The 22626-nt window shown below is 51.1% G+C and overlaps 4 protein-coding genes and 1 pseudogene across 4 annotated transcripts; 4 read left to right on the top strand and 1 right to left on the bottom strand.

The window, feature by feature from the left end:
- The first annotated feature begins 1387 nt into the window (after positions 1 to 1387).
- LOC100899470 (uncharacterized protein K02A2.6-like) lies at positions 1388 to 5375 on the top strand (annotated as a pseudogene).
- Positions 5376 to 9584: 4209 nt separating this feature from the next.
- Positions 9585 to 13136, top strand: nop5 (nop5 ribonucleoprotein). The gene is made up of 5 exons (XM_003743541.2): positions 9585 to 9805; positions 10127 to 10303; positions 10508 to 10629; positions 10792 to 10998; positions 11968 to 13136. Exons 1-5 carry the CDS (start codon positions 9761 to 9763, stop codon positions 13052 to 13054), a joined length of 1638 nt encoding a protein of 545 aa, XP_003743589.1. The 5' UTR covers positions 9585 to 9760; the 3' UTR covers positions 13055 to 13136.
- A 721-nt stretch (positions 13137 to 13857) lies between these two features.
- LOC100899330 (probable ATP-dependent RNA helicase DDX20) lies at positions 13858 to 16820 on the bottom strand. Its single transcript, XM_029111537.1, has 7 exons — positions 16572 to 16820; positions 16166 to 16389; positions 15903 to 16054; positions 15480 to 15738; positions 15126 to 15396; positions 14585 to 14960; positions 13858 to 14437 (listed from the first exon to the last, which is right to left on the bottom strand). The coding sequence occupies exons 1-7, from the start codon at positions 16771 to 16773 to the stop codon at positions 13858 to 13860; spliced, it is 2064 nt and encodes a 687-aa protein (XP_028967370.1). The 5' UTR covers positions 16774 to 16820.
- A 310-nt stretch (positions 16821 to 17130) lies between these two features.
- On the top strand, positions 17131 to 17824 carry LOC100906212 (uncharacterized). The gene has a single exon (XM_003743540.2). The coding sequence runs from the start codon at positions 17250 to 17252 to the stop codon at positions 17778 to 17780; it is 531 nt and encodes a 176-aa protein (XP_003743588.1). The 5' UTR covers positions 17131 to 17249; the 3' UTR covers positions 17781 to 17824.
- A 429-nt stretch (positions 17825 to 18253) lies between these two features.
- On the top strand, positions 18254 to 22400 carry Snx1 (sorting nexin 1). Its single transcript, XM_029111545.1, has 9 exons — positions 18254 to 18376; positions 19730 to 19885; positions 19989 to 20075; positions 20190 to 20450; positions 20586 to 20846; positions 21139 to 21168; positions 21538 to 21710; positions 21805 to 21901; positions 22020 to 22400. Exons 1-9 carry the CDS (start codon positions 18323 to 18325, stop codon positions 22398 to 22400), a joined length of 1500 nt encoding a protein of 499 aa, XP_028967378.1. The 5' UTR covers positions 18254 to 18322.
- Positions 22401 to 22626: the final 226 nt, after the last annotated feature.

Below are 22626 nucleotides of genomic sequence, written 5' to 3'. Positions count from 1 at the left end.
GCTAGAGACTGTAACGGAGCTGGGGAACGAGAAGAGTCTACAGTTTAATCCGGCGAAGAGCGCTGTTAACTTTACTCGGAGGACAAAAGCGGAAGGATTGCAGGGTACCCAATCGCAAGTCGGAGGAAAAAGATTTCGATGATGCTCACTCACTCGGGTTGCAGACAACAACTCTCTTTTATTATCAGACCTTATCGTCGCGCCGTCGACGTCGGCCGACGCGGGTGTTCGACCCGACCAATGCCGCCAAGCGGCCATCGCTGATACTATCGCGGCTATCGCGTTAAAAACTCGAGATATTTAACATTCCCCCCGGAAACGGGGAGCGTTTCACTTAAATTATCCTTTGTCAGTTGCCTCGTCCGCCGTCAACTCCAGCGGACACAATAGCTGGGCGGCACGACGAGACGTTCTTAGATTTGAAAACTTAACAGTATACGTTCGGATATTTCCATCGCGACCCCGGTGAGCGTCAACGATTCGGACGAGCTTCCAGCGGATCCTTGGTAAATTGTCCTCCTTCAGGAGGCAAACATCGCCCACCCGGAGGGGGTCAGCCGAGAGCCCTCTCGTTTGATTTGCCGACTTGAGGAGGAGCATATATTCGCGGAACCACCGCACGGAGAGGTCCTTGAAATACGATCTCCTCGCAACGAAATTCTTTCGCAGTTCTTCGCCCGACACTGGTTTGTCGCCCGGAAGAGCGTCGACGGGTAGGTCAGCGGCAAGGGCTGGATGGTGGGGGCCGCCACGGAGAAATTGAGCCGGCGTCAATGCTAGCGGGTCCTCGGAATCCGTCGGCGCGTGTGTTATCGGTCGATCATTGACGACCGCAGCGAGTTCGCATAGGACTGAGCGGAATTCCTCATAACCAAGGAGGCGCCGGCCAAGCCCTTTAGTGAGCGCGGCCTTCACAAGTCCTACCATACGCTCGAAAAATCCGCCCCTCCAGGGCGCCCGCGGGCAGTTGAAAGTCCAATCTATCGATCGTCCCTCCAAAGTCTCGGCTGTCTCTTTCTTCTTCATCGCATTGAAGAGACGTTTGATATCCGTCGCAGCTTTCACGAAATTACAACCATTATCCGAGATGAGCTTAACGCAACCGGGATACGTAGCAAGGAAACGTCGGATCGCCAAATGAGTTTGCGGAGTACTCTGTGATGGCACCAGCTCTAGGGTAATCGCGCGACTTGCTCCACAAGTGAACAACGCTACGTACGCCTTCGAGGTGGTCTTCTGCAGACAACAACTCTCTTCTATTATCAGACCTTATCGTCGCGCCGTCGACGTCGGCCGACGCGGGTGTTCGACCCCAATGCCGCCAAGCGGCCATCGCTGACACTATCGCGGCTATCGCGTTGAAAACTCGAGATATTTAACAAGCGCTATGGTGATATTCAACACCAGTCGGCTTGGAGAACCAAGAGAAATGATCATACAAGGAAAACATATAGAGTTCCAGGAGGACTACAAATACTTAGGGATCACAATATGCAACGCCCAGAATTACCTCCTGATACGGGAACAAATATGGGAGAAGGAGGCACACAACGTCTTACAAAGACTCCATGCTCAGGTATTGTGGACATTCAACAGATTCGAGATCACACGAATCCAATGGATGGCCCCGGGGGTACCCAGGTTGACATATGTGTTAGGGTGACCGGTAAGCGCGCGGCGCCGCCGCTAACGCCCTTCGCCCGGCGCAGAAAGCGACGATGTGAGATCCGTTAATAAAGAGTAGTCAGTTGCCTGGTGGCCTATCGACCGGTGTCTTCGGTGTCGTTCCCGGTTCGGGGTCTAGTTTTGCAGGACTATACTCGGTAACTACAGTGGCGACGAGGAGGCTTTTTCAGTGGTTGTGAGGTGCTCACAGTCTCTGGAAAATACAGAAACCCACGGAAAACATCGAAGATGCTCCAGGCTCAGGAAATAGGCCTAATCGTCCAGGAAGCCGTTCGGGCTGCTCTCCTCCAGACGGCGGAATCGCAAAAGGATATGATCAAAAACCTGATGAGTTCGACGACTGGAAAGTCCCAAAAAGTCACAGATTCCTTGAGCAACCGTATTCCGAATTTCGACTACGATCCCGAGTCTGACTCCACCTTCGAGAAATGGATCAACCGGTACAAACCTATTCTCGATACGGACGGAGAGTCACTCACAGAGATGATGAAAAAAAATTCCATCAAATCCAAGTTGAGCACAAAGGAATACGATCGTTTTGTTGCTTATCTACTCCCGAAGAAGCCAGAAGACGAGAGTCTGAACGACATCATCGAGACGCCCAAGAATCTCTTCAGCCAGCCGGCTTCCTTGTTCAGACGTCGTTTCAAATTTCTTCAAAGCAAAAGGGAAGGTAAAGAAGTCACCGATCTAGTCGGTATGATTAATTCCAGGGGAGAAGCTGCAGAGCTCGGCAAGCTCTCACCTGAAAATTTGAAATGCTTGGTCCTAGTCAATGCCTTGAGTGCGCCGGAGGATCTAGAACTCCGAACGCGAGGTCTCCGGAAATTAGACGAGGAATCAACTACCTTGAAATCCCTCGCTAAAGAGCTCATAACCTACACGCAGCTCAAGCGCGACGCAGCGATCAGATACAAAACCTACGATCAGTCATCTGGCTCAGAAAAATTCGTCGAGACCTCAACAACAGCAGGGGATGCCTCCGAAATCCCCGTGTTCTCGGTGCGGCGAAAAACACTGGAGGCGGGACTGCCCCTTTGTGAGGACCAAATGCAACAATTGCTCAAAAATCGGCCACAAAGCTTCTATGTGCAGGAGAGCGAAGCCGAAAGCAGATGTTCGACATCTTCAGGTCTCCTTCCTCGAGAACAATAGAATCACCAGGTCTGTGAGGATTAATGGAACGCTGATCTCTCTGGTTCTCGACACCGGTGCGGACGTGACACTGATATCAGAGAAAACTTGGAGAACGCTGGGAGCCCCGAAGTTGCAGGGAAAAGACGTTGATCTCACGCAAGCCGATGGTTCGCCTCTACGAATCCTGGGGAGCTTCACCTGTCAAGTCGAGTTGAATCGCTCGAGCTTTCTGGGAAAATGCTACGTTTCCTGGACATGCAGCCTCCTGGGACTTGTTTGGATCAAGCAAGACCAGACCTTCTATAAGAATCTCTTGGAGGGAGTATCGACAGTCAGACAGGACGTTGCACAGGCAAGGAAAACGGCTCCCGATCAGGGGAACTTGGCGTCCGAGCTCAAGCGCAGGTTCCCAGATGTTTTCGCAGAAGGGCTGGGAAAGTGCACAAAGTTTCTGGCATCGGTACAACTCAAGCCAAAGTGCGAACCGGTCTTCAGGAAGGCCAGACCTGTCGCTTATGCAGCTGTGCCGGCGGTCGTAGCCGAATTGGAACGTCTTGAGAAAGCTGGTGTAATCGAACACACGCATCACTCCAACTTCGCCGCCCCGATCGTCGTAGTGAAAAAACCCGAGGATTCGTTTGTGTGGTGATTATTCTACGGGCTTGAACAACGTCATCGAAGATGACCACCATCCCTTGCCGACTGCAGAGGATATCTTCAGCGCGCTTAACGGGGGAAAATTCTTCTCTCAAATAGACCTTACTGAGGCTTACCTCCAAGTTCCTCTCGACGAGAAGTCTCAAGGTATTCTCACGATTAACACGCCGAAAGGGTTGTTCAAGGTCAAACGCCTCCCATTCGGAGTCAGAAGTGCGCCTAGCACGTTCCAGAGGATCATGGATGAGCTGACCGCAGGCCTTGATGGGGCCATGGCGTATCTCGACGATATCGTTGTGTCCGGAGGTTCCGAAGAAGAACATCACCAAAGCCTGCTGGCAGTCATGGAAAGGCTCCAACAGTTCGGTTTCCGCGTTCGCCTCGAAAAGTGCAACTTCCTCCAAAGACAAATCAAGTATCTCGGATTCATTGTCGACGAAAAAGGCAGAAAACCGGATCCAGCGAAAATCCGTCCCATCGTAGACATGCCGGCACCGAAGGACGTAGCGCAGCTCCGTTCGTTCTTGGGCATGCTGACTTTCTACGCGGCGTTCATCCCAGAGATGAAGGATCTGAAATCGCCCTTGATCGATCTTCTCAAGAAAGATGTAAAATTCGTTTGGTCTCCTGACTGCGAAAGAACATTCCAGAGAGCGAAGGATATCCTGGCATCAGACCTCGCCTTAATGCACTTCGATCCGAGGTTACCGATAATCGTTTCCGATGATGCGTCGCAAAACGGGATCGGAGGAATCCTGATGCACGAGGGTAACGACGGGTCAAAGAGAGCTGTTCTGCACGTCGCCCGTGCGCTCACTCAGACAGAACAGCGGTACAGCCAAATAGAAAAAGAGGCTCTTGCTTTGGTATACGCTGTACGTAAATTTCACAAGTTTGTCTATGGGCGACGCTTCGTCCTAAACACTGACCACAAACCTCTGTTGGCGGTGTTCAGAGCCGCTAAAGGGGTGCCGGCCTACACAGCGAATCGTCTCCAACGCTGGGCCGTCATTCTTCTCGCCGACGATTTTTGAATTCGGTACAAAAATACCAAGGACTTTGGAGAGGCTGATGCCTTATCACGGCTTATCGCGGAAAGGGCACAAGAAGAGCCTCTGGTAGACACGGTCATCGCGTCGATTGAGGCGTCCGTTCAAAATGATCTTTCGACTACCGTGGCCGAACTTCCCGTGACAGCGGAAATGATTCGGCAGCAATCCAAACAAGACGAACTTCTTCCGGAAGCCATGAAACACGTCGCCCGGAGCTCGTGGCCGAAGGTCGATAAGAAGAATCCGATGTTCCCGCTGTATGCGCGGCGCGACAGTTTGTCGATCGTTAACGAATGTCTCATGATGGCTGACCGGGTAGTGGTGCCGAGCATTCTGCGAGAAGAAATCCTTCGGGAACTACATGAGGGGCACCCGGGAATCTCAAGGATGAAGGCACTCGCTCGAAGTTACGTATATTGGCCAAACATAGACCTGGGCATCGAGCGAATGGTAAAGCGGTGCGAGGACTGCCAGTTGGCGGGGAAACTTCCTCTAAAGGTCCCTCTGGCCAGTTGGATACCTGGCACACCTTGGTCCAGAATCCACGCTGACATCGCCGGGCCGATGGGAGAGCGGTATTTCCTGGTTGTTGTCGATTCGTGTTCTAAATGGCCGGAAATAAAAATCCTGCGTCATATCACTTCGGAAGCGATCATAACCGCACTCGACGACATCTTCTCAAGGTTCGGAAATCCAGAGGTGCTCGTTACGGATAATGGGACACAATTTAAATCGGCGAAACTCCATGACTTCCGTCAGGCGCGGGGAATTCGCCAGATGTTCAGCCCTGCTTTCCATCCCGCCTCAAACGGGCAAGCTGAGCTTGGTATATCGCTTGGTTGAGCGAGACTTGGTTAGAATCGATGAGATCCAAATCAAGCTTGGAGTTCCACAGGGAATGGAAGGAGAGAGGCAGGACTGCACGCGGCTTGTACACAAACGGCCGGGGCAGCGCACTGTTGGCATTGGCCCGTGCGGGAATGCTACCTACGCGAGCCTACACACGAAATACGAATCCATTGACCCGCATTGTACAAGATGCGGCGGTCAAATAGAAACCATACCACACATAATACTGAAATGTGGCTCGCACCACCACGAGACGGAAGCGCTCGCCAGGAGACTGGGCTTCACTGGAGTGGGCGATGAGGGGGAATGGGAGGATACGAAGAAAATGCTCGAGAAGCGGAACGATGAGACCCGAAGGATCCGCTGAGGGAACTCGCCCCTGGACCAGGGTCGCTCATGTAGACAATGAAAACGTGTAGACATTAGCGAGGATCAATTATAACCATAACCACAACCATACATTGTCGGTTTTAATGAAACCTGGGAGACGCGCCTTGGACTTCTGCAATTCTATCAGTTTGCCCTCGGAGAACTGAATCGGTTGCCCCTGTAGATCACGATGCCTCCTCTGGAAGTGTCTGCTTAGCTCCCCGAGCCGCATCGACTCATTGGATAGCATTTCCGCACTGAGGTTTCGGGTTGACTCGGTCTTCATTCCAGATGAATCCGAGAGACAAATAGTCCTCAACGTATTTCCGTAATTTGTTGGTTCGGGGACGAAGAAAATCTTGCCGAGTTTCTAGTCCATCAGCATTCATGGAACTTCCCTTCTGTAGCCGTGGTTCCACAGTTACCCTTTGGTAGATCAACTCGGCGTCTCGTTGATGTATCTCCTTTGCTCTGCGATGGTGATCATCTGGACAAGCCTCCTCCTCATCTTCAGCTAACATCAGCTTTCTTTTCCTCAACCACTTATGCATGATGAGGAGAATGACTCCGAACGCACGATGCGATTTCGGAACTCTTAGCTGCTACCAAGCCGAACATGGTCGTATGAAGAGAACATCTAGAACGTGTGGACGTCGAGGGGCCTGACGCTCCGAATGCGCCATATCTCCGCACCCCTTGTCGAAATAGTACCTATTCGCGCTCGAAGCTTCTCGCTTATTCTCCGAATGACTGATCGCTTGCTGCTGATGCATGGGTGTAATTCTTTATGATTACGACACCCCCCGATGCTCCTCGGAGAACTGATCTCAGCTACTGAGGAATACTGCATCCTAATCGTATTCAAGGTTGTTCTCACTCTGCCGAAAACTTCTTGAACCACGTTCCGTGCCGGAAAACTCGGAAACCACCTGCTCCGAGAAAGCCTTGAGAGCCTGGGCTCCCCGAGCGTCCGCCCTGGGCTCCCCATTTGAGAACCGCTGCTCTAGATGGCTTTACAGGGCAGTTGGTTCGATTTTGTCCAGGCTTTTTCAGTCAGGAGTACGGGATTTGCTCGGCTTCATGAAGGAGTTTTTCTTCTATTCATATTTGGCTCGCCTGAGGCACCCACCCCGGGAGTATAGGGACTAGAGAGGGCATACGGGGTCTATTTTCGCAGGAAAAAAAATTTCGCTCTGAATGCGGCTTGTTCCGTCGTCGTTTTCAGTTTTCCGTCTAATTCGTTCCCAAACCCTTCAAGTCTCGAGCCGACTCTGTAGTGATTATTGTAACGCTCGGAGAGTTTCCCCGTGGATGGCGCAAAAGTCCCCTCCTTCGAGGGTCCCGACTGCCTATACTTCCCATGTTGAAGGAGCACACGGAACCCGAACCGCCCCCCCTCGATGAATTGGCCGCCCCCTTGAAGGATTCCCGGATCCGCCGCTGCCTTACGACCGTGTCCAGCTCAATGATCTCCATAATTCACTCATGGACTTTAGGTAGTTCTGCTATCCGCAGTCCCGGAGGAAAAAGCTGGGAACCTGATTTGGAGCCAAAAAAACGCGATTCCCGAGGAAACGGTGGGAAATTGATCAGTACCATGGAAAAAAATATTGTAGAGCTCAGAGCAGCCGGGATCTTGAGAACAGCCGTAAATTCTTGACCCGTAATCGACCACACGACTCCTAGGTCCACGTCTCATTAAGCGGAATATAATCAGAATCAAGTTCGACGGCCTCTGAAGCGGTGTGTATCATCCATAAAAAGATGGAGAAAGACGAACGGCACTTGGGAAATGGTCGTTGCATCAACTCATCGATAAAGTCTGCTCCGGTGATCGGGTGCCGAAGCCGAAGCGAATTCCGCAATACGACCGGCGCGAATGCCGGCACGGTGGATTTCTGACTTTGCGCAGGAGATGAAGTAGTTTTCTAGACCAGTGTCCTCAGCCTCCTCTGTCCTGGGTACCCCCTGGAGGCAGTCGAGCCTCCAGAGTTCCCCCTACCGCTAACACTGAACTCACGAGTCGAAGATTCCACGTTGAGAGAAAGGAAAAGATCATTCCATAAGATGTACCACAGTTCGCTGCTTCTTATTCCTTAATTTAACGCAGAACTAGTGCGCATTCTGCTCCTTTTGATCATTGAGCAGCAACTCTATCAGTGGATCCAACGTCGTCTTCGAAAGCCGCAGAGAAGCGTGAGCATCGAGTCTATTTCTCTGCTTGTTCCCCGGTGTGGTCCTCCAAGATCCCGGTGTGATCCTCCGTGATCCCGGTGTTGTCCTCCAAGATCCCGGTGTGATCCTCCGTGATCCCGGTGTGGTCCTCCGTGATTCCGGTGGGGTCCCGGTGGGGTCCCGGTGGGGTCCCGGTGTGGTCCTCCTTGAGCCCGTTGTGGTCCTCCGTGATCCCGCTGTGGTCCTCCGTGATCCCGTTGTGGTCCTCCGTGATCCCGTTGTGGTCCTCCGCGATCCCGTTGTGGTCCTCCGTGATCCCGGCGTGGTCCTCCGTGATCCGGGTGTCGTACTCCGTGATCCCGGTGTGGTCCTCTGTGATCCCGGTGAGGTTCCGGCGTGGTTCTCCGTGATCCCGGTGTGGTCCCTATGATCGAAAATCAGCATTGAAGAAGTGCCGAAGCAACCGCCCGGTGTGCCCGAAATTTTGTCAGAGATCATCGACATCCTCCTCTACACTCTCCCATCGACAGATTCCAAATCGATGCAATTTTACCCCCCGTTATTTTTGTACGCTTTCCCCATAGAGTTAACATACGTACAATTGTACGCTGTCCTGAGCGTACAAGCGTACAAGCGTACAAACCGAATTTCATGGTGCGCCTTCCTACGCTCATCCTGCCGGAGCAGAAGACCTAAACAAAGAGCGAGGGAGTAGCAGACATGGGCCAGCTTTCGTTTCTGCGTCGGACCGTCGGCGCTCGTTGGGACCAGATTGGAGTCCGCAAATGAAGTTGCGGTGCTCAATCGAGTTATGAGAGGGATTCGAGGATCGGTGCAGCGCTTTCCGCTGCAAACTTCCGAAATGTCCCGCCCTTGCGATCGTGCATCCGACCCGAGCACGCATGAGCGTACTGCCAACGGAGACCCACACGGCCTGTCGGCTAAGCTAGACGGGAGAATCGTCACACGCCGAAGTTTCCTCCCACAAAATCGAGTCGCTTTCGAGAACAGAGTATGCGCTCTCCATCTAGTTGGTGTGCTTCCCAGTCTGAGTTTAGAGGTACAGATCAGCCCGTCACCAGGAAGCAGATCAAATGATGGGATCCTGCTTGACAAATATACCCTGATCCGTATTCCTGGCCATCCCCGACGAAGATATGTGCCAGGAACGCTGTCGGCCGACCTGATGGCTCCTCTGGAATACTTTTGAAATTTGGCGCGCTCCGGACCCGACCGAAAAGCACGTGCTCTTGTTGTGGTCGTCGAGGAGGAGGCTCCACAGAAGCTCGATTTCGATCACTGGGTCTCGAACCCGAAACAATTATTGAATGTCGGGGCGGACTCAATCGAGAGCGATTTGATCTCTCCCGACCCATTCGCGCGCGGAGTCTGCTGTGCCGTTGCGATGAGCCGATGTTGACGAGAGAAATCTCTACTAGATCCATTCGAGTCCCGAATCCCGAAATAGGCGCGGTATTTGGGATTTGGGAGTCTAATTCGAAGATAAAACACCAATTTTTCGCAGCTACGACTTGGTCTTTAGCAATGATCTGAACCCATCCCGACCGACGGAGACACTCATCCTAGGAATTTGGACGTCCGCGATTATATCCGTGATTTACCCCGAGAGTCTGAGCTACGCTCCGCGTTCGAATTTGGCGCGCTCAAGCCGCGTTTCCGGCTTCATGAGCACGTGGGTTCCTCTCGTGGTGTGTTTTGTGCGGAGTCTTCTTTTCTGCGCCGGCCACTCTCGCTGGCCACTCAGTGAAGCGTTTGGAGCTCGAAGCGTTCGTCAGTCATCGATTCATTGCATGTGGCTCCGTGAATAACACAAAATGTTGGTTTTGTTTGAATCGCCGGCTGGTTTCGCCGTGTTCAAGGTAAGTCGCTCAAAGATAGTCGTCGCGAAACTCGACCCAAACAGCCAGGCTCGAGATACGCGCCCACGTGCGTCTAACCCGCGTGGCTCTCTTCGATTCGCATGCTCCTATTCTTATTCTATTCGATTACTAAGCATGCGAAGTAGAGAATCGACAGAAAATCATAGCGGCGAAGGATGACCGCGTGTTCCCCGAGCACCGTGACCGGCGATTTTCTATGGTTGGGTCGCAGTCCGATGGGAGACGGCCAGTAGTAGCTGTCCAGCCATAGACGTCTGTGTTCTTCGAAGAGAATCAAGAGATTTCCGGTCCTTCTTGCAGGTCCTCGACGAGAAGAAAATTCAGAAATCCGAAAACTTGTTCAAAGAGTTTGAGGATGCAAGCGATGCATCAAAAATTCTCAAACTCAAACATTTCCAAAAGTTCGAAGACATGACCCAAGCCCTCAGCGCTGCCACCGGCGCCATCGAGGGGAAACTTACGAAACCGCTTAAAAAGGTGAGGAACTCGGAGATTCGAGCCAGGGTTCGCCGCCATCCACAATCGGTCCTACCTGTGTGGTGTGTTCGCTGCTGGCTAGGATGAGCGTCAGTGGTTATCGTCAGGGACGGCTAGAGCGAGCGAATGTCGCGGCTGAGCAGGAGGTCCAGAAGGACTCGAGAGCCGGAATTCCGCTTACTCACTCTTGTGACCTTTGAACAGATTCTGAAAAAATTGGAAGCGACAGAAACCTTGGCCGTTGCGGACGCTAAGTTAGGCAATATCATCAAAGAAAAGATGGATATCTCGTGCGTGGCGAACTCCTCCATCCAAGAACTCATGAGGTATGTTTCACTGAATTCAAGAATGAGCGTGCCTGCATTCGTCCATCTCGAGAAAGTTCCGTTCTGCCGGAAATCATGCACCGGCTATCAGACTTTCTCGCGAAGACCACCATTGCCTATAGTCCTTTCTTCATATTTAACCGATCTTCTCCCCCGTCGCAGGTGCATCCGATCGCAACAGGAAGCCTTGATCACGGGTCTCTCCCAGAAAGAAGTCACGGCAATGGCGCTTGGACTCGCACATTCCCTGTCGCGTTACAAGCTCAAGTTCTCACCTGATAAAGTGGACACCATGATCATCCAGGCCGTTTCTCTCCTCGACGACTTGGACAAGGAGCTCAATAACTACGTCATGAGGTGCAAAGAATGGTAAGGACCTCTCCCGAATCGTACTCTGCGGGGCAAGGGTTGCTCCAAATGAATTGTCTGGAAAATAAGTTCGTGATTGTGGGCTTCAACCCAGGCGTTCAGCCAGTGCTCGAATCTGTCCTCAGATGAAGCCATAAAACGACTTGAACAAACCCACTGCACCTTTTGACTGTTCAAAGCGTGTGCACATTTTGTTCAGACAATGAGCTTCCGATCAGATCTGATTTCAAATCTCGTTCCGCCTTCGATAATAGTTCGAGGCGCATTCGACTTCAACCCAGGTCATCGGCCGATGCCACGATGAGACCTCAGATGAAGCCGTAAAATAATTCGAACGAACCCACTGCACCTTTTGATTCTTCGATCGGTGTGCATAATTCGTTCAGATATCGTTGAATATCTATGGCACTAATAAGCAACGTGTAACCAGTCAATGTGACGTGTACATCGGAGTGTGCGGCTTGGGAAATTCCCTTCCAATGCTTGGGATCCGAACGTCGAGGACAATCGCTCGTCCGGGTTTGACATCCTACCTGACTCCATACATAGCGTCCGGTATCGAAAACAGACCCAAAACAATATTCGGCACTCTAATAACCCAGAATGAGCCTGACTGAGCTTCTGGGGCACTCGTGTTCGGACAATCACGCCTCGAATCTAATGCATATATCGGATAGTGTGTCTTAACCTTACTTAGGGACATTCCTCCTCTCGCGTCGAATATTGGAAAGCAGATATTTCCGTTCATGATAGAGTCTGGTTTGATCTATCGATGACTCTGATTTCCAAAAATAACGGGGTCTTCTCCGGCCGAATCGAGCTCAATTTGATTCAGTCAAGTAAAGATTCCTACAAGCCTCGCTGCCATGTTTCGCATGAGTCATCCTATATATCTGTCGTGTTTCTGTGCTCAATGCGCAAACCCTCCTTCCTGCTCCATTCTCACGAGCCGATCTCTGATCTTTGCAGGTATGGCTGGCACTTCCCGGAAATGGGCAAGGTTGTCACAGATAACATGCTTTACGTCAAAACCGTTTGCAAAATGGGCATGCGATCAAACGCCATAACCTTGGACCTTTCGGATATTCTTCCCGAAGACCAAGAAGCTAAAGTCAAGGAACTGGCGGAGGTTTCAATGGGAACTGAGATCGCCCCGGACGATGTCGACAATATCAAACATCTCTGCGAAGAAGTCATTCAAATGACCGAATACAGAGCCACACTCCACGAGTACCTCAAGAATCGGATGGCGGCGGTCGCTCCAAACCTCACCATTCTTGTCGGGGAACTCGTCGGAGCGAGACTTATCGCTCATGCGGGCTCACTTCTTAATTTGTCGAAACAACCCGCGTCGACGGTTCAGATACTCGGAGCAGAAAAGGCGCTCTTCCGCGCATTGAAAACGAAACACGACACTCCGAAATACGGTCTGATCTACCACGCTCAGATGGTTGGTCAGAGCAGTCAAAAGTGCAAAGGTAAAGCCTCCCGTTGGTTGGCGGCGAAGGCGGCACTTGCCATCAGAGTCGACGCTCTAGGGGAAGACAACGACACCGACATGTCGTTGAAGAACCGCGCCAATCTCGAAGCCCGACTGAAAATGCTCGAGGAGGGCAAGCTGACCCGAATTTCGAAGGGAGGCAAGTCGAACAAATTCGATGTATACAAACACAAGAGCGAGGTTCACGAGTTCAAGCCGGCCAACGATTCCACCATCGGAAACAAGAGAAAATCTTTCGGTGCCGACGAGGAGCAGGAACCGAAACACTTCGTCAAGAAAGCCAAGCATTTCGATGAAGATGACGACGCCGAGAAAGCCGAAGCAGAAGAAACTCCAGCGAAGAAAGCAAAGAACAAGAAGAAAAAAAGCCTCGCTGCTGCTGAAGACGAGGGGGAGAACGGCCTGAACTCGTCAGTTGTCGAAGGAAAGATCAAGAAGAAGAAGAAGAGCAAGGTCGCTGAAGAAGTCGCGGAAGAAGAGGAGGAAGGAGCGCCCAAAAAGAAGAAGAAAAAGAAATCGAAGGCGAAATCGAGCGAAGACGAGGAAGAGGAATGAGCGCTCATGTATATACGACATCTACATTAAATTGATATCATTTACGATGGAAATAAATCAGATATTAGATTTATGTCCAACAAGAAGACACCATCCATATAGACGAGCACGATGAGTCGATTTTTTTATTCTCATCATTCTAAACAGGATATCTCTCATCTGCATTCCCATAAACATCTTCAACTCGACACGAATCAGATTAGCCGACATCTCGACAGCTTAAGAGTGATTCAGTCGTTTTCAACTCAACAATAAGTCAACCGAAGCGCCTGAGGGGAGATTTTCAGACCTCAGCGCCTGCGCGGGACGGGCAAGGGATGGAAAAGCCGTGAATTATCTCTCTTACCATGGACAGAGCTCGAAGCAAATACTATCAGCACCTGTCGTGGTGGATGAATGATTGCGCGAAGTGCTCCTTCCGTGTGTGAATCCATCCCCTTACATCCTCCCCGACAACGAATACAAGCGATAAAACTCTGAACTCTGAAGAAATTCAACGGGGACCTCTCAGGTCGAGGACAGGAATCCCGTCGTCATCCGTCCGCTCCCAGCTATCGTACATATATCTATGTAGCTACCTCGAAACGATCGAGGAAAACATTTCCCATTCAAAATCTCGAACAGACTCATGACTGATCTACATTCTTCATTTCGATTTGTTCCTGGTCACCATCAGAGAACGATGGTCTTCGCGCTGTATCCTATTTATACTGGCAGGTTATTCGATCTCCAGACACAAATCTCACTTCACCTCAGTTTGAGGAGAGAAACGATTCTTGAACGAGAGTGATCATCCACTCAAATCACCACCGTCGTTGGAAATATTCACTGCGACCGGCGACCATTCCTCGCATGTAGCGATCGTAGATACTAGCCAACGATGCTCGACTCTCCCATCGGGCGCCGGCAGCGGAGCCTGGAACTCGAACGAACGAAGTGAACGAGTTCTGGCGGGAAAGGGACGAAACGATCTGATTGAGATTCGTCAAACTTTGACTCAGAGGCGAACGTCTGAGAGTCGAAACCTGAAGCGGAGGCGGTTTCAGCATGTTCAAACTGTACATCTGAATCACCGAATCCTCTCGGAGAGACTCGTCATCGTCGGAATTCTCTTCGGGAATGTCAGCGGGCTCGGGAGCGGTGGGTGTCAGATCCGGGAGCTGCATTACGGGCTGCCAGACGAGGCTTCCATGGAAACGCGGCGCTTCTAATTTTCCCGTTCGAATGCTCGACAGGCTCTCGAGGGCCTCGTCGATGCTTCGGAGATTGACGTCTTCACAGCTCGGAGTCAGAGCCTTTTTCACTTTTTCCATAAGATGCAAATCTGTCAACGACATGTGCTCGGGGTCGAAGTTCATGCTAAGGCTCGAGTTCGAACGTTGTCTGCAATCAGAAAGACGCTATCATAAGCCTTTGGGAAATAACGCTGTACGACGATGATGAATATATGGAAATCAAGCATTTCATGAGGATTTCCGAATCCCCAATGTTTCGAGGAGTCCTGTCCTGGGAAGTCTTGCGAACACGAACCTGAAGGGTGTGCAGGGTTCGGATTGCGTGACGAAATTCCTTATTGCCTGTCTTCTTCTCAAACTGCTCCTCCTCGAAGGCCCTCGACTCGACGCTCGGGACTCGGGTCGAGAGCTGCAGTTGCTGGCGGAACTCACCGGAGTGAGAGGCGTTCCAGCTTCATCTTCGGGTGTGAGTTCTGCGGCTGGATATTTGACCTGATTCACGACCGCGTTCTCGATTGAGGCGATCGGTTCGTTTGTCACCGTGAGGATGTGTCTGAAATCTCTCAGGGTTCCGATGTATTGCAGAGACACGTTCGACTCTCCGGTTATTTTCGTCAAACAGTCGGCTTCTTTGCCTTCGGTCGCAAGGCTGATTGAGATGCCGAAGCTCCCTGGAAATGGGACCTGTTTCATGACACTGGATCCATGAAGGAAATATCGGAAATGTCGTGGAATTCGGGAGGATGGTGACCTCAGCGGAAGGCGTTCCCTTCGAAGCTCCAAGAGCTCGCTCCATTCCAACTATATTTACGAAAAGTCGAATTTGACCGACTCACCGTAGCGCCCGGCTCGGCCGATCCTATGGAGGTAGGTTTCCTTGTCGTTGGGAACTTCGAAATTTATAACGAGACTAACTTTTTCGGCATCGATTCCTCTAGCCGCGAGATCGGTCGTCACGAGAATGCGACATTTGTTTTGCTTCAGTTGAATCAGCGAAGAGATCCTCTCGCTCTGCCGTTGAGCTCCCGATAAGAGTTCGCAGGGCAGGTTTGCTTCCCGGAGTTTATCGCGGAGCATCTCAGCACGCAATTGCGAGTTCATGAACACCTTTTGGAGAGGGAATAAATCTATTCTCTGGACATGTCACCGCCTTTTCGATAGCCGAGATAAGTGTAGCTGTCGGAACATACCAGGCACTGAGTGTAGGGAACGTCGACCAAGATCTGCAGCAGCACTTTCAACTTCCTCTGGAATACTATGTGTGGAATGTTGTGATGGGGAACTGTGTGATAGAACTGCCGAATGCCCAGGAGTGCGGGGTCGTCGCTGTTGAGACGAACCATGGTCGGGGCTCGCATGTACTTGCTCAATTGTCCGACCATTTCCGAGGGGAATGTTGCGCTCAAGGCGAGCATCTGCTTATTCACTGGAAGCGCCGCGTAGATGAAGCTGGAGTTCAGAAGAATTAGAGGCAGTACTTGGCGCCGGCGAGCCAATCCAGTCATAACGGAACGGCATCGGAAACCGACCGATGCGATAGCGAAAATCGAGAACCGAAATTCTCGCCGTGATTCACTGAACTCTTCCGAGTCTCTGCCTAGGTATGAACTTACTCGATGTCCTCATGGAAAGATGGTTCCAACAGTTTATCGGCCTCGTCCAGAACGAATAGGCGAACGTTCCTCGTCTTGAGCAAACCCACCTGCATGAGCTGCTTCGTCCGGCCGGGAGTGCCCACAAAAATGTGACATCTCCGGATCTTGACCTGATATGAGTTTCACATGTTATTTTCGACGGGGCGGTGGGGAGGGGGGCATGATCTATGTACGCGACCGTGCAAGATCCACATAATTTCAGTGGAAATTCGCGGACGAACCTTGTCCTGCTCCAGAGCGATTCCCCCGATGAAAGCGAAGCTTTTGAGTCCGGGATACTCGACCCCTATGCAGTTGATGTTATCGCAGATCTGGAGAGCGATTTCACGCGTGGGTGCCAAAATTATCACTTGTACTTCATTTAACGTAACGTTGATCATTTCCAGAGCAACCACAGCGAAGACACAAGTTTTCCCCGTTCCAGATTTTGCCTGGATTATCATATCTGGGGGAAAGAGAAAAAAAACCTCCATGAGTTCTCGACATCCACCGAGGATTGTAAACCTCTCAGCAAGGGGACAACAGCACTGAGACCCCCATGAGATGGGACAATCTTTAGCGATTTCCGCGGGTTCCCTCACGATTAAGGGCTTATGGAAGTTGCAATCTGCTGCGGTCTCGGCTTACCAACTCCACACTTCGCCATGGGTATGGTTTTTGCTTGGATCGGGGATGGGGTTTGAAATCCGCTCTTTTGGAGACCCATGAGAGTTCTCCTCGACAGGAGCATGGCTTCGAAGGTGGGAATGCTGCCTCCGGAAACATCTTCGCTCCGATCACTGTTGGCTACACTATGGGCGATTTTCCGCCGACCTGAGGACGACGACATTATCCAAGGACTCGAAATGCGCTCCTCTGTCGCATTCTATCATCGCTGAGCTCCCTCAGCTGATCTTCAGACCTGTCGTCTGCTGCTAGACAGGAGGGGGGTCGCGGGGAAGGGGGGAAACGACAGGCTTTCAGGCCCGACAAGGATCGTCGCGGTGTGTTTGCATTCTTGTCGGTCGCACCGATCGGAGACATTCAAGTCCACGCCCTTGCCACGAACTCGGCAGAACACTTCTGTCCTCCTCCACTAATTGACAGCCCGCGCGCGGACTTCACATCATCCACACACTTCTCCCTCCGTCGGCTCTGTATTTGTAAACATAGACCCGCGCGGTGTTGATGCTCCTCTCAGCTGATGACCACGAAACACGACGATGATACCGTGAAGTGTTCGATTTCTATTCTCTTCAATCCTTGGACCTCTCCGACGGCGAGAACTCGATACAGTTAATCGAGGAGATCCAACGTTCACGGAAGATGTCGGCCACGCAATTGCTCTACAGCCACACGAGGCCCGGAAGAATATTGCTCCTGAAGGCGTTCTCGGCCTCTCAAGTAGTGTGCTGGACGTACATGGGTTACGCTACCTACGACATCTACGCTACCAAGAAGTCTCTGAAGAAAACAAAGCTGGACCCGGACGCATCAGCTGTATATAAGGTCACGAACTTCATCGGACAAAGCTCTGTGACTAAAGTTGTGAGCTGGCTCGCCGTCGGAATCGGGTTTGCAATGAGTGCTGCGTCCGGGATGCTGGCTCGACAAACCGTCAAGAGTGTGCATCTGGTGAACCGGAATCGGATCATCATGAGCACCTACGGTTTTCCGTGGGAGAGGAACTTCACGGTTCCGGTATCGGAGATACAGAGTGTCCGACCACAAGCGAGTCCTCATTATCTGCGTCTGAGGGTCCACGGCGAGCCCATACCGTACATTATAGATCGCGACGGTTCTTTCCCGCTGCCGAAGCTGTTTCATGCCGCAGTTGCTCCCTCTCATTCTGTCTAGACGGTAATAAATATGTTTATTAGTCCCCTATGTTTTCGGGTCAACTCGTAGAAATTCTGCAATTTTTCGAAGGCTTCAGGCGGATCCAAGAGAAGGAACGGGGGGGCGCTCTCTATACCGCCCATATCAGAGGAGGATTCAAGCATCAATCCGCAACCTCTTTGACCATTTCCCGTCAGATACATGACGGGTCAGCCTCTCACAGACTTCCCCGCATTGGGACGAGTCACCTTCAATGATCCTTCGGCGGAAATGGATATACCTCTCCTGGAGCTCCTCTAAATCGTTGCTCACCTCTGAGCTTTTTCTCGACCGGAAATTGTGACGTATCCCTTTGCTTAGCCTCTTCACTCTGATCGGTTGACTACGACGATCTCATGACGCTTGAATTTGGCGCCGAGGCCCTCAGACATGCAATTAGCCAACTCGGGCCCGGGCTCCATTGCATTAGCCGGGGGGAGTTTTGCACAAGATGGCATTCAGGTTTTAGAGTCGATCACCAGGTAGCACCATCACAGTCGGACCGACAGCAGCAGGAAACGATGAGTAATCCCCTACAGGAACAAGACGAAGATCTTTTCGTCTCAACAGTAGAGGTGGGTGATTAAGGGAAATTTTCGAGCTCCAAGTGTCGTCGTGTCCGTTTTTCACGATGAGACATACGCACATTGTGGGTCTGCTGTCATTCATTTCATCTTCGAGAGAGCCTCCTCCTGGTGGGGTTCTTGTCTTTTAATCAATGCGAAGACGTCGTGTGTATCGACCATTTATGAAGATCCGACGGTAGACTTCTCAATGTGACAGGCGGAAGTGTTGATTCGAAATTCGTCGGAGTGATTGATGTGGTCCGCTCGAATTGGAACGACGGCTCCTCTCTGTGCCGAGTCATCACGTTTTGTTTGTTTCAAGGCGACTCGGACTGGGCGGAATCGTGTCCGACTCAGTGGAGAAGGAAAGCAATGTCTGAGCTTCTGCGAAATTTCAATGCTAACTCCGAAGGTTCTATGCAAGGGATGTTGCGGGGAGTTCGATTGATTCATGAGTGTATGGTCCTTCGGGGCAGAGTGTTTTCGCGTTCTGTATGCAGAGCGCGCCGAAAAAGCGTTGCTGTCACAATAGCCGCCGCCATTCTTGCACTCTCATCCGAAAAGGAAGGAGCCTCTGAACGATTCGTCAGCTTTGTTTTGACTGAACATAGAGTTCGCTCGAGGAGTTTCATCGGAGACAGATTGGATTCCTGCCTAGCAGATCTAATCCAATTATCAGGAGTGGCGCCAATAGTGCCTTTACTCAAGGAGACTCTCGGAACTTTATCTGCCAATGAGCCGTCTCTGCCGGTCCGTCTGTATTTCATTTTGGAACACGCTCTAGCGGAAAATACGGAGGAGCGACCGAATATGATTCAGCCGAACTTCCGAATAGATGATGGAGTGTAACGACTTGTCACGAGACTCTATGTGAGTCATGAGTCGACGGGGGGCGTCTTGTCGGGATAACCGGCCTATGAGCTGGCCGTATCCTCAAGCCAAGCACGATCTAGTTCTCTCCCGAGAAACTTGGATAGGTGAAGAGCAACTCCCGTGATCTCGAAAAGACAGCAAACCGGGTGAGGGAGCTCGTTGTCGCTCTCCGGAATAAAGTTATCGAATTCGATTAAGATCGAGGTCCTCAACTCCTGACCGCATTCCTGAAAAGTGTTTATGCTTTGAATATACGCTGACTAGCGACCTTGACTCAAGCGTCAACGCCACAGTTGCTATGACGTAGACTGCTATTCTCCGGGCGTCAGTAACTGCGAGAATTCGTTCAGTTCGAAAAGTAAACGCAGAATCGTGTAATTCCCCTATGGATTCCGATTTCAAAGCTGGGAGTCCTTGGAAGCATACCAATAGATCTTCAGGTTCCGTACCGCTCAAGACCACCTGCTGAACTGCTCCTAATTTTTTCAGAGTCTGAATCCTGCCAGCAACCATAAGCCCGAGGAGCTCAACCACAATATTTTGGAAGCTGCTGAGGACATCGATCTCAATGACGATGAAAGCGGGACCATCACGCCAGCCACACAGACTCAAGATGCTGCTCCCACAATATCGCCTCTGGAACAGGTACGATATGGAGGGACAATGCAAAATTCCCTAGCTCCCGATCCCATCGAGGCATCTGCTCTACGTCGATAGATCACGCGATTGAAATTCCCCATTCCCGTAGGTCCCGCCGCCAATGACCGAGACGGCCAAGAGCGCTGCTCCGAAAATCGTTTCCAAAAACAACAACGAGCATAAACTCCATGCTGTGGTAAGAATTTATTTTACTCGGAGTGCCGTCGATCCGATCAATATTCGACATGCCCCACCTCGGATCTTCCTAATCGGTATATATTTATAAGTGGAACTCTTTGAACTCACACAGAGCGCCAATGGACAACCGGACGACCGTTTCATTGAGATCAAAGTCGGTTCGGCGAGCAAAGTCGGCGACGGCATGAGCGCATACCTGGTCTACAAAATAACCACGAAAACAAACCTCGGAGTTTTCAAAAAGAGCGAATTCGAAGTGTCTCGTAGGTTCTCCGATTTCTTGGGGCTCTATGAGAAACTCGTAGAAAAACACGTCAGCTCAGGCCGTATAGTTCCTCCAGCGCCGGAAAAGAATGTAGTCGGAATGACGAAGGTAGGTCGAATTTCCCGAAAGCCAGCCCGAGGCCCCATGCTCGAATCCGAATGCTCGTCCGAGACTCATAAGGAGTTTCGGAACAAAACACCGAATCCTAGAGAGAATATCCTTATCATGCTGGGCTCATTGCAGGTGAAAATCGGAAAGGAAGAATTGGGTAACGATGAGTTTGTTGAGAGACGTAGATCTGCGTTGGAACGTTTCCTGGTTCGAATTTCTCGTCACCCCGTTCTTGTGATTGATCCAGACTTTCGGGAGTTTCTAGAGCTTGAAGGTGATCTTCCAAAATCGTCTCACACCTCGACCTTGTCAGGAGCGGGAGTTATCAAGCTCATTAGCAAGGTCGGAGACACGGTGAACAAGATCACCTACAAGATGGATGAGAACGATAGTGTGAGTATAAATCTTTATTGAGAATCCGTCAATTACCTCGTGAAATAATGTTGTGGAAATCCAACGGTGAATGATGTCTCCGTCTGTGCGGAATCCTGTCGAGAAGTGAATGTCTGGAAAAAAACGAGCGATCTAAGCTCCCAGGCTCCCGTTGTCCCATCGGAATACTGTCGAATTCAAAGATGGGTTCAGAGAGAAAGCAGGAAGTCCTGATACCGTTTTTAGTTTGGACTTTTTCAACCCCGATATAATTAGTGACATCTCAATTCCTCATTTCATGCCGCTCAATCAGTTGATTCAGCGTCCGGAATTTCATCTCCAGGTACACTCCTAATTTAGATGAAGCACTGGCGGACGCCCTTAATTAGGGTTTTGCACCGTGACTTGTTTATGATGGAGTATCATAATGCTTCCCTTCGCCTCGAGACGAACTTCGGAATTCTTTTGGCTGCTCGATTTCAACTCACGCATGTGGTAGAAAATTCATAGAGTCAGAATCTTCTTCAGTTAGTTTAGCAGGCCTGGCAGGAACCGAGTCGGCTGAAGCCGCGTCGCACGGAGGAGTTCGAGCGAGGATAATTGTTGCCCGATGCGGAGCCTGGAGATTAAGCCTTGTTCTCGATCGCCGTTCTTGTTCCCACAGCTTGATCGGTATTCAATACTAATCAAGTCTCCTCCTCTGATCTTGCAGTGGTTCGAGGACAAGTCTCTGTTCATTGAGAATCTTGACGTCCAACTTCGTAAGCTGCACCTTTCACTAGACTTTATGGTACAACAGAGACGAGAGCTAGCCGCGAACTCTGGCACATTTGCACGCAGCGCAGCCATGCTTGGGAACTGTGAAGAGCACACTGGACTTTCTCGGTAAGACCCGGAACATTGGCGCTGAATTTCCCCCCACGAGCGGGATACGGATCTGGCGGCGATGGACTTGGCTAAATAAACTGGTTTCTTCCAGGTGCCTGAGCAAACTGTCCGAATTGCACGAAAAGGTTGAGCAGGCCCAAACTCAGCAAGCCAACAACGACTTTTACCTTCTGGCGGAGCTCCTCAAGGTAATCGATGGGGACAGATTTTTATTTGTAAGCTCACAATCGGAGCTTACCCTAATCAAGCCCCGCCATCCTCAGACGACCTGACTCCCTTCTGAAGATTCTCGTCTCTTGTTTTCAGGATTATGTCGGGCTCGTCGGCGCGATTAAGGAGGTGTTCCACCAGAGAGTCAAGGTCTACCAGACGTGGCAACACGCCCAACAAACCCTCACCAAAAAGCGGGAGCAGCTCAACAGGTATCAGCTGAGCTCGCGCTCGGAACGAATCCCGACCGCCAAGAACGAGGTCGAGGAGTGGGAGGGCAAAGTAGAGCGGGGCGAAGAAGAATTCCGATTGATCTCCAAGGTCATCAAACAAGAGGTCGAGAGTTTCGAGGTGAAACGCATCGAAGAATTCAAAAACTCCATCGTGCGCTACATGGAATGCCTCTTGGAGAATCAGCAACAGTTGGCGCAGCTGTGGGAAACATTCCTGCCCGAAGCCAAGGCCATCGAAGAATAGGAAAGTCTTCTCTCGCTCGGAGAGAACGCACGCGCCGCGCTCTTGGTTTCTGTTAAGTTATTGGTCAGAAGAGCGGGACTCGCGTTGCGTCCGTGAAGAGGGCAAAACTGTACATACATAGACCCATGTGCAGGCATGCATTCCTGCACGGTGCGAACACACATGAAAACGATGCCGAGGAGAAAATTGCGTTGCCTAGTCACCGAAGTTGGTAAGCCATGTTGAG

Source organism: Galendromus occidentalis, unplaced genomic scaffold, assembly GCF_000255335.2.
Source record: "Galendromus occidentalis unplaced genomic scaffold, Mocc_1.1 scf7180000077448, whole genome shotgun sequence".
Lineage (NCBI taxonomy): Eukaryota > Metazoa > Arthropoda > Arachnida > Mesostigmata > Phytoseiidae > Galendromus > Galendromus occidentalis.
Note: the sequence above shows the minus strand (reverse complement) of the source record. Positions and strands in the feature narration are given on the sequence as shown.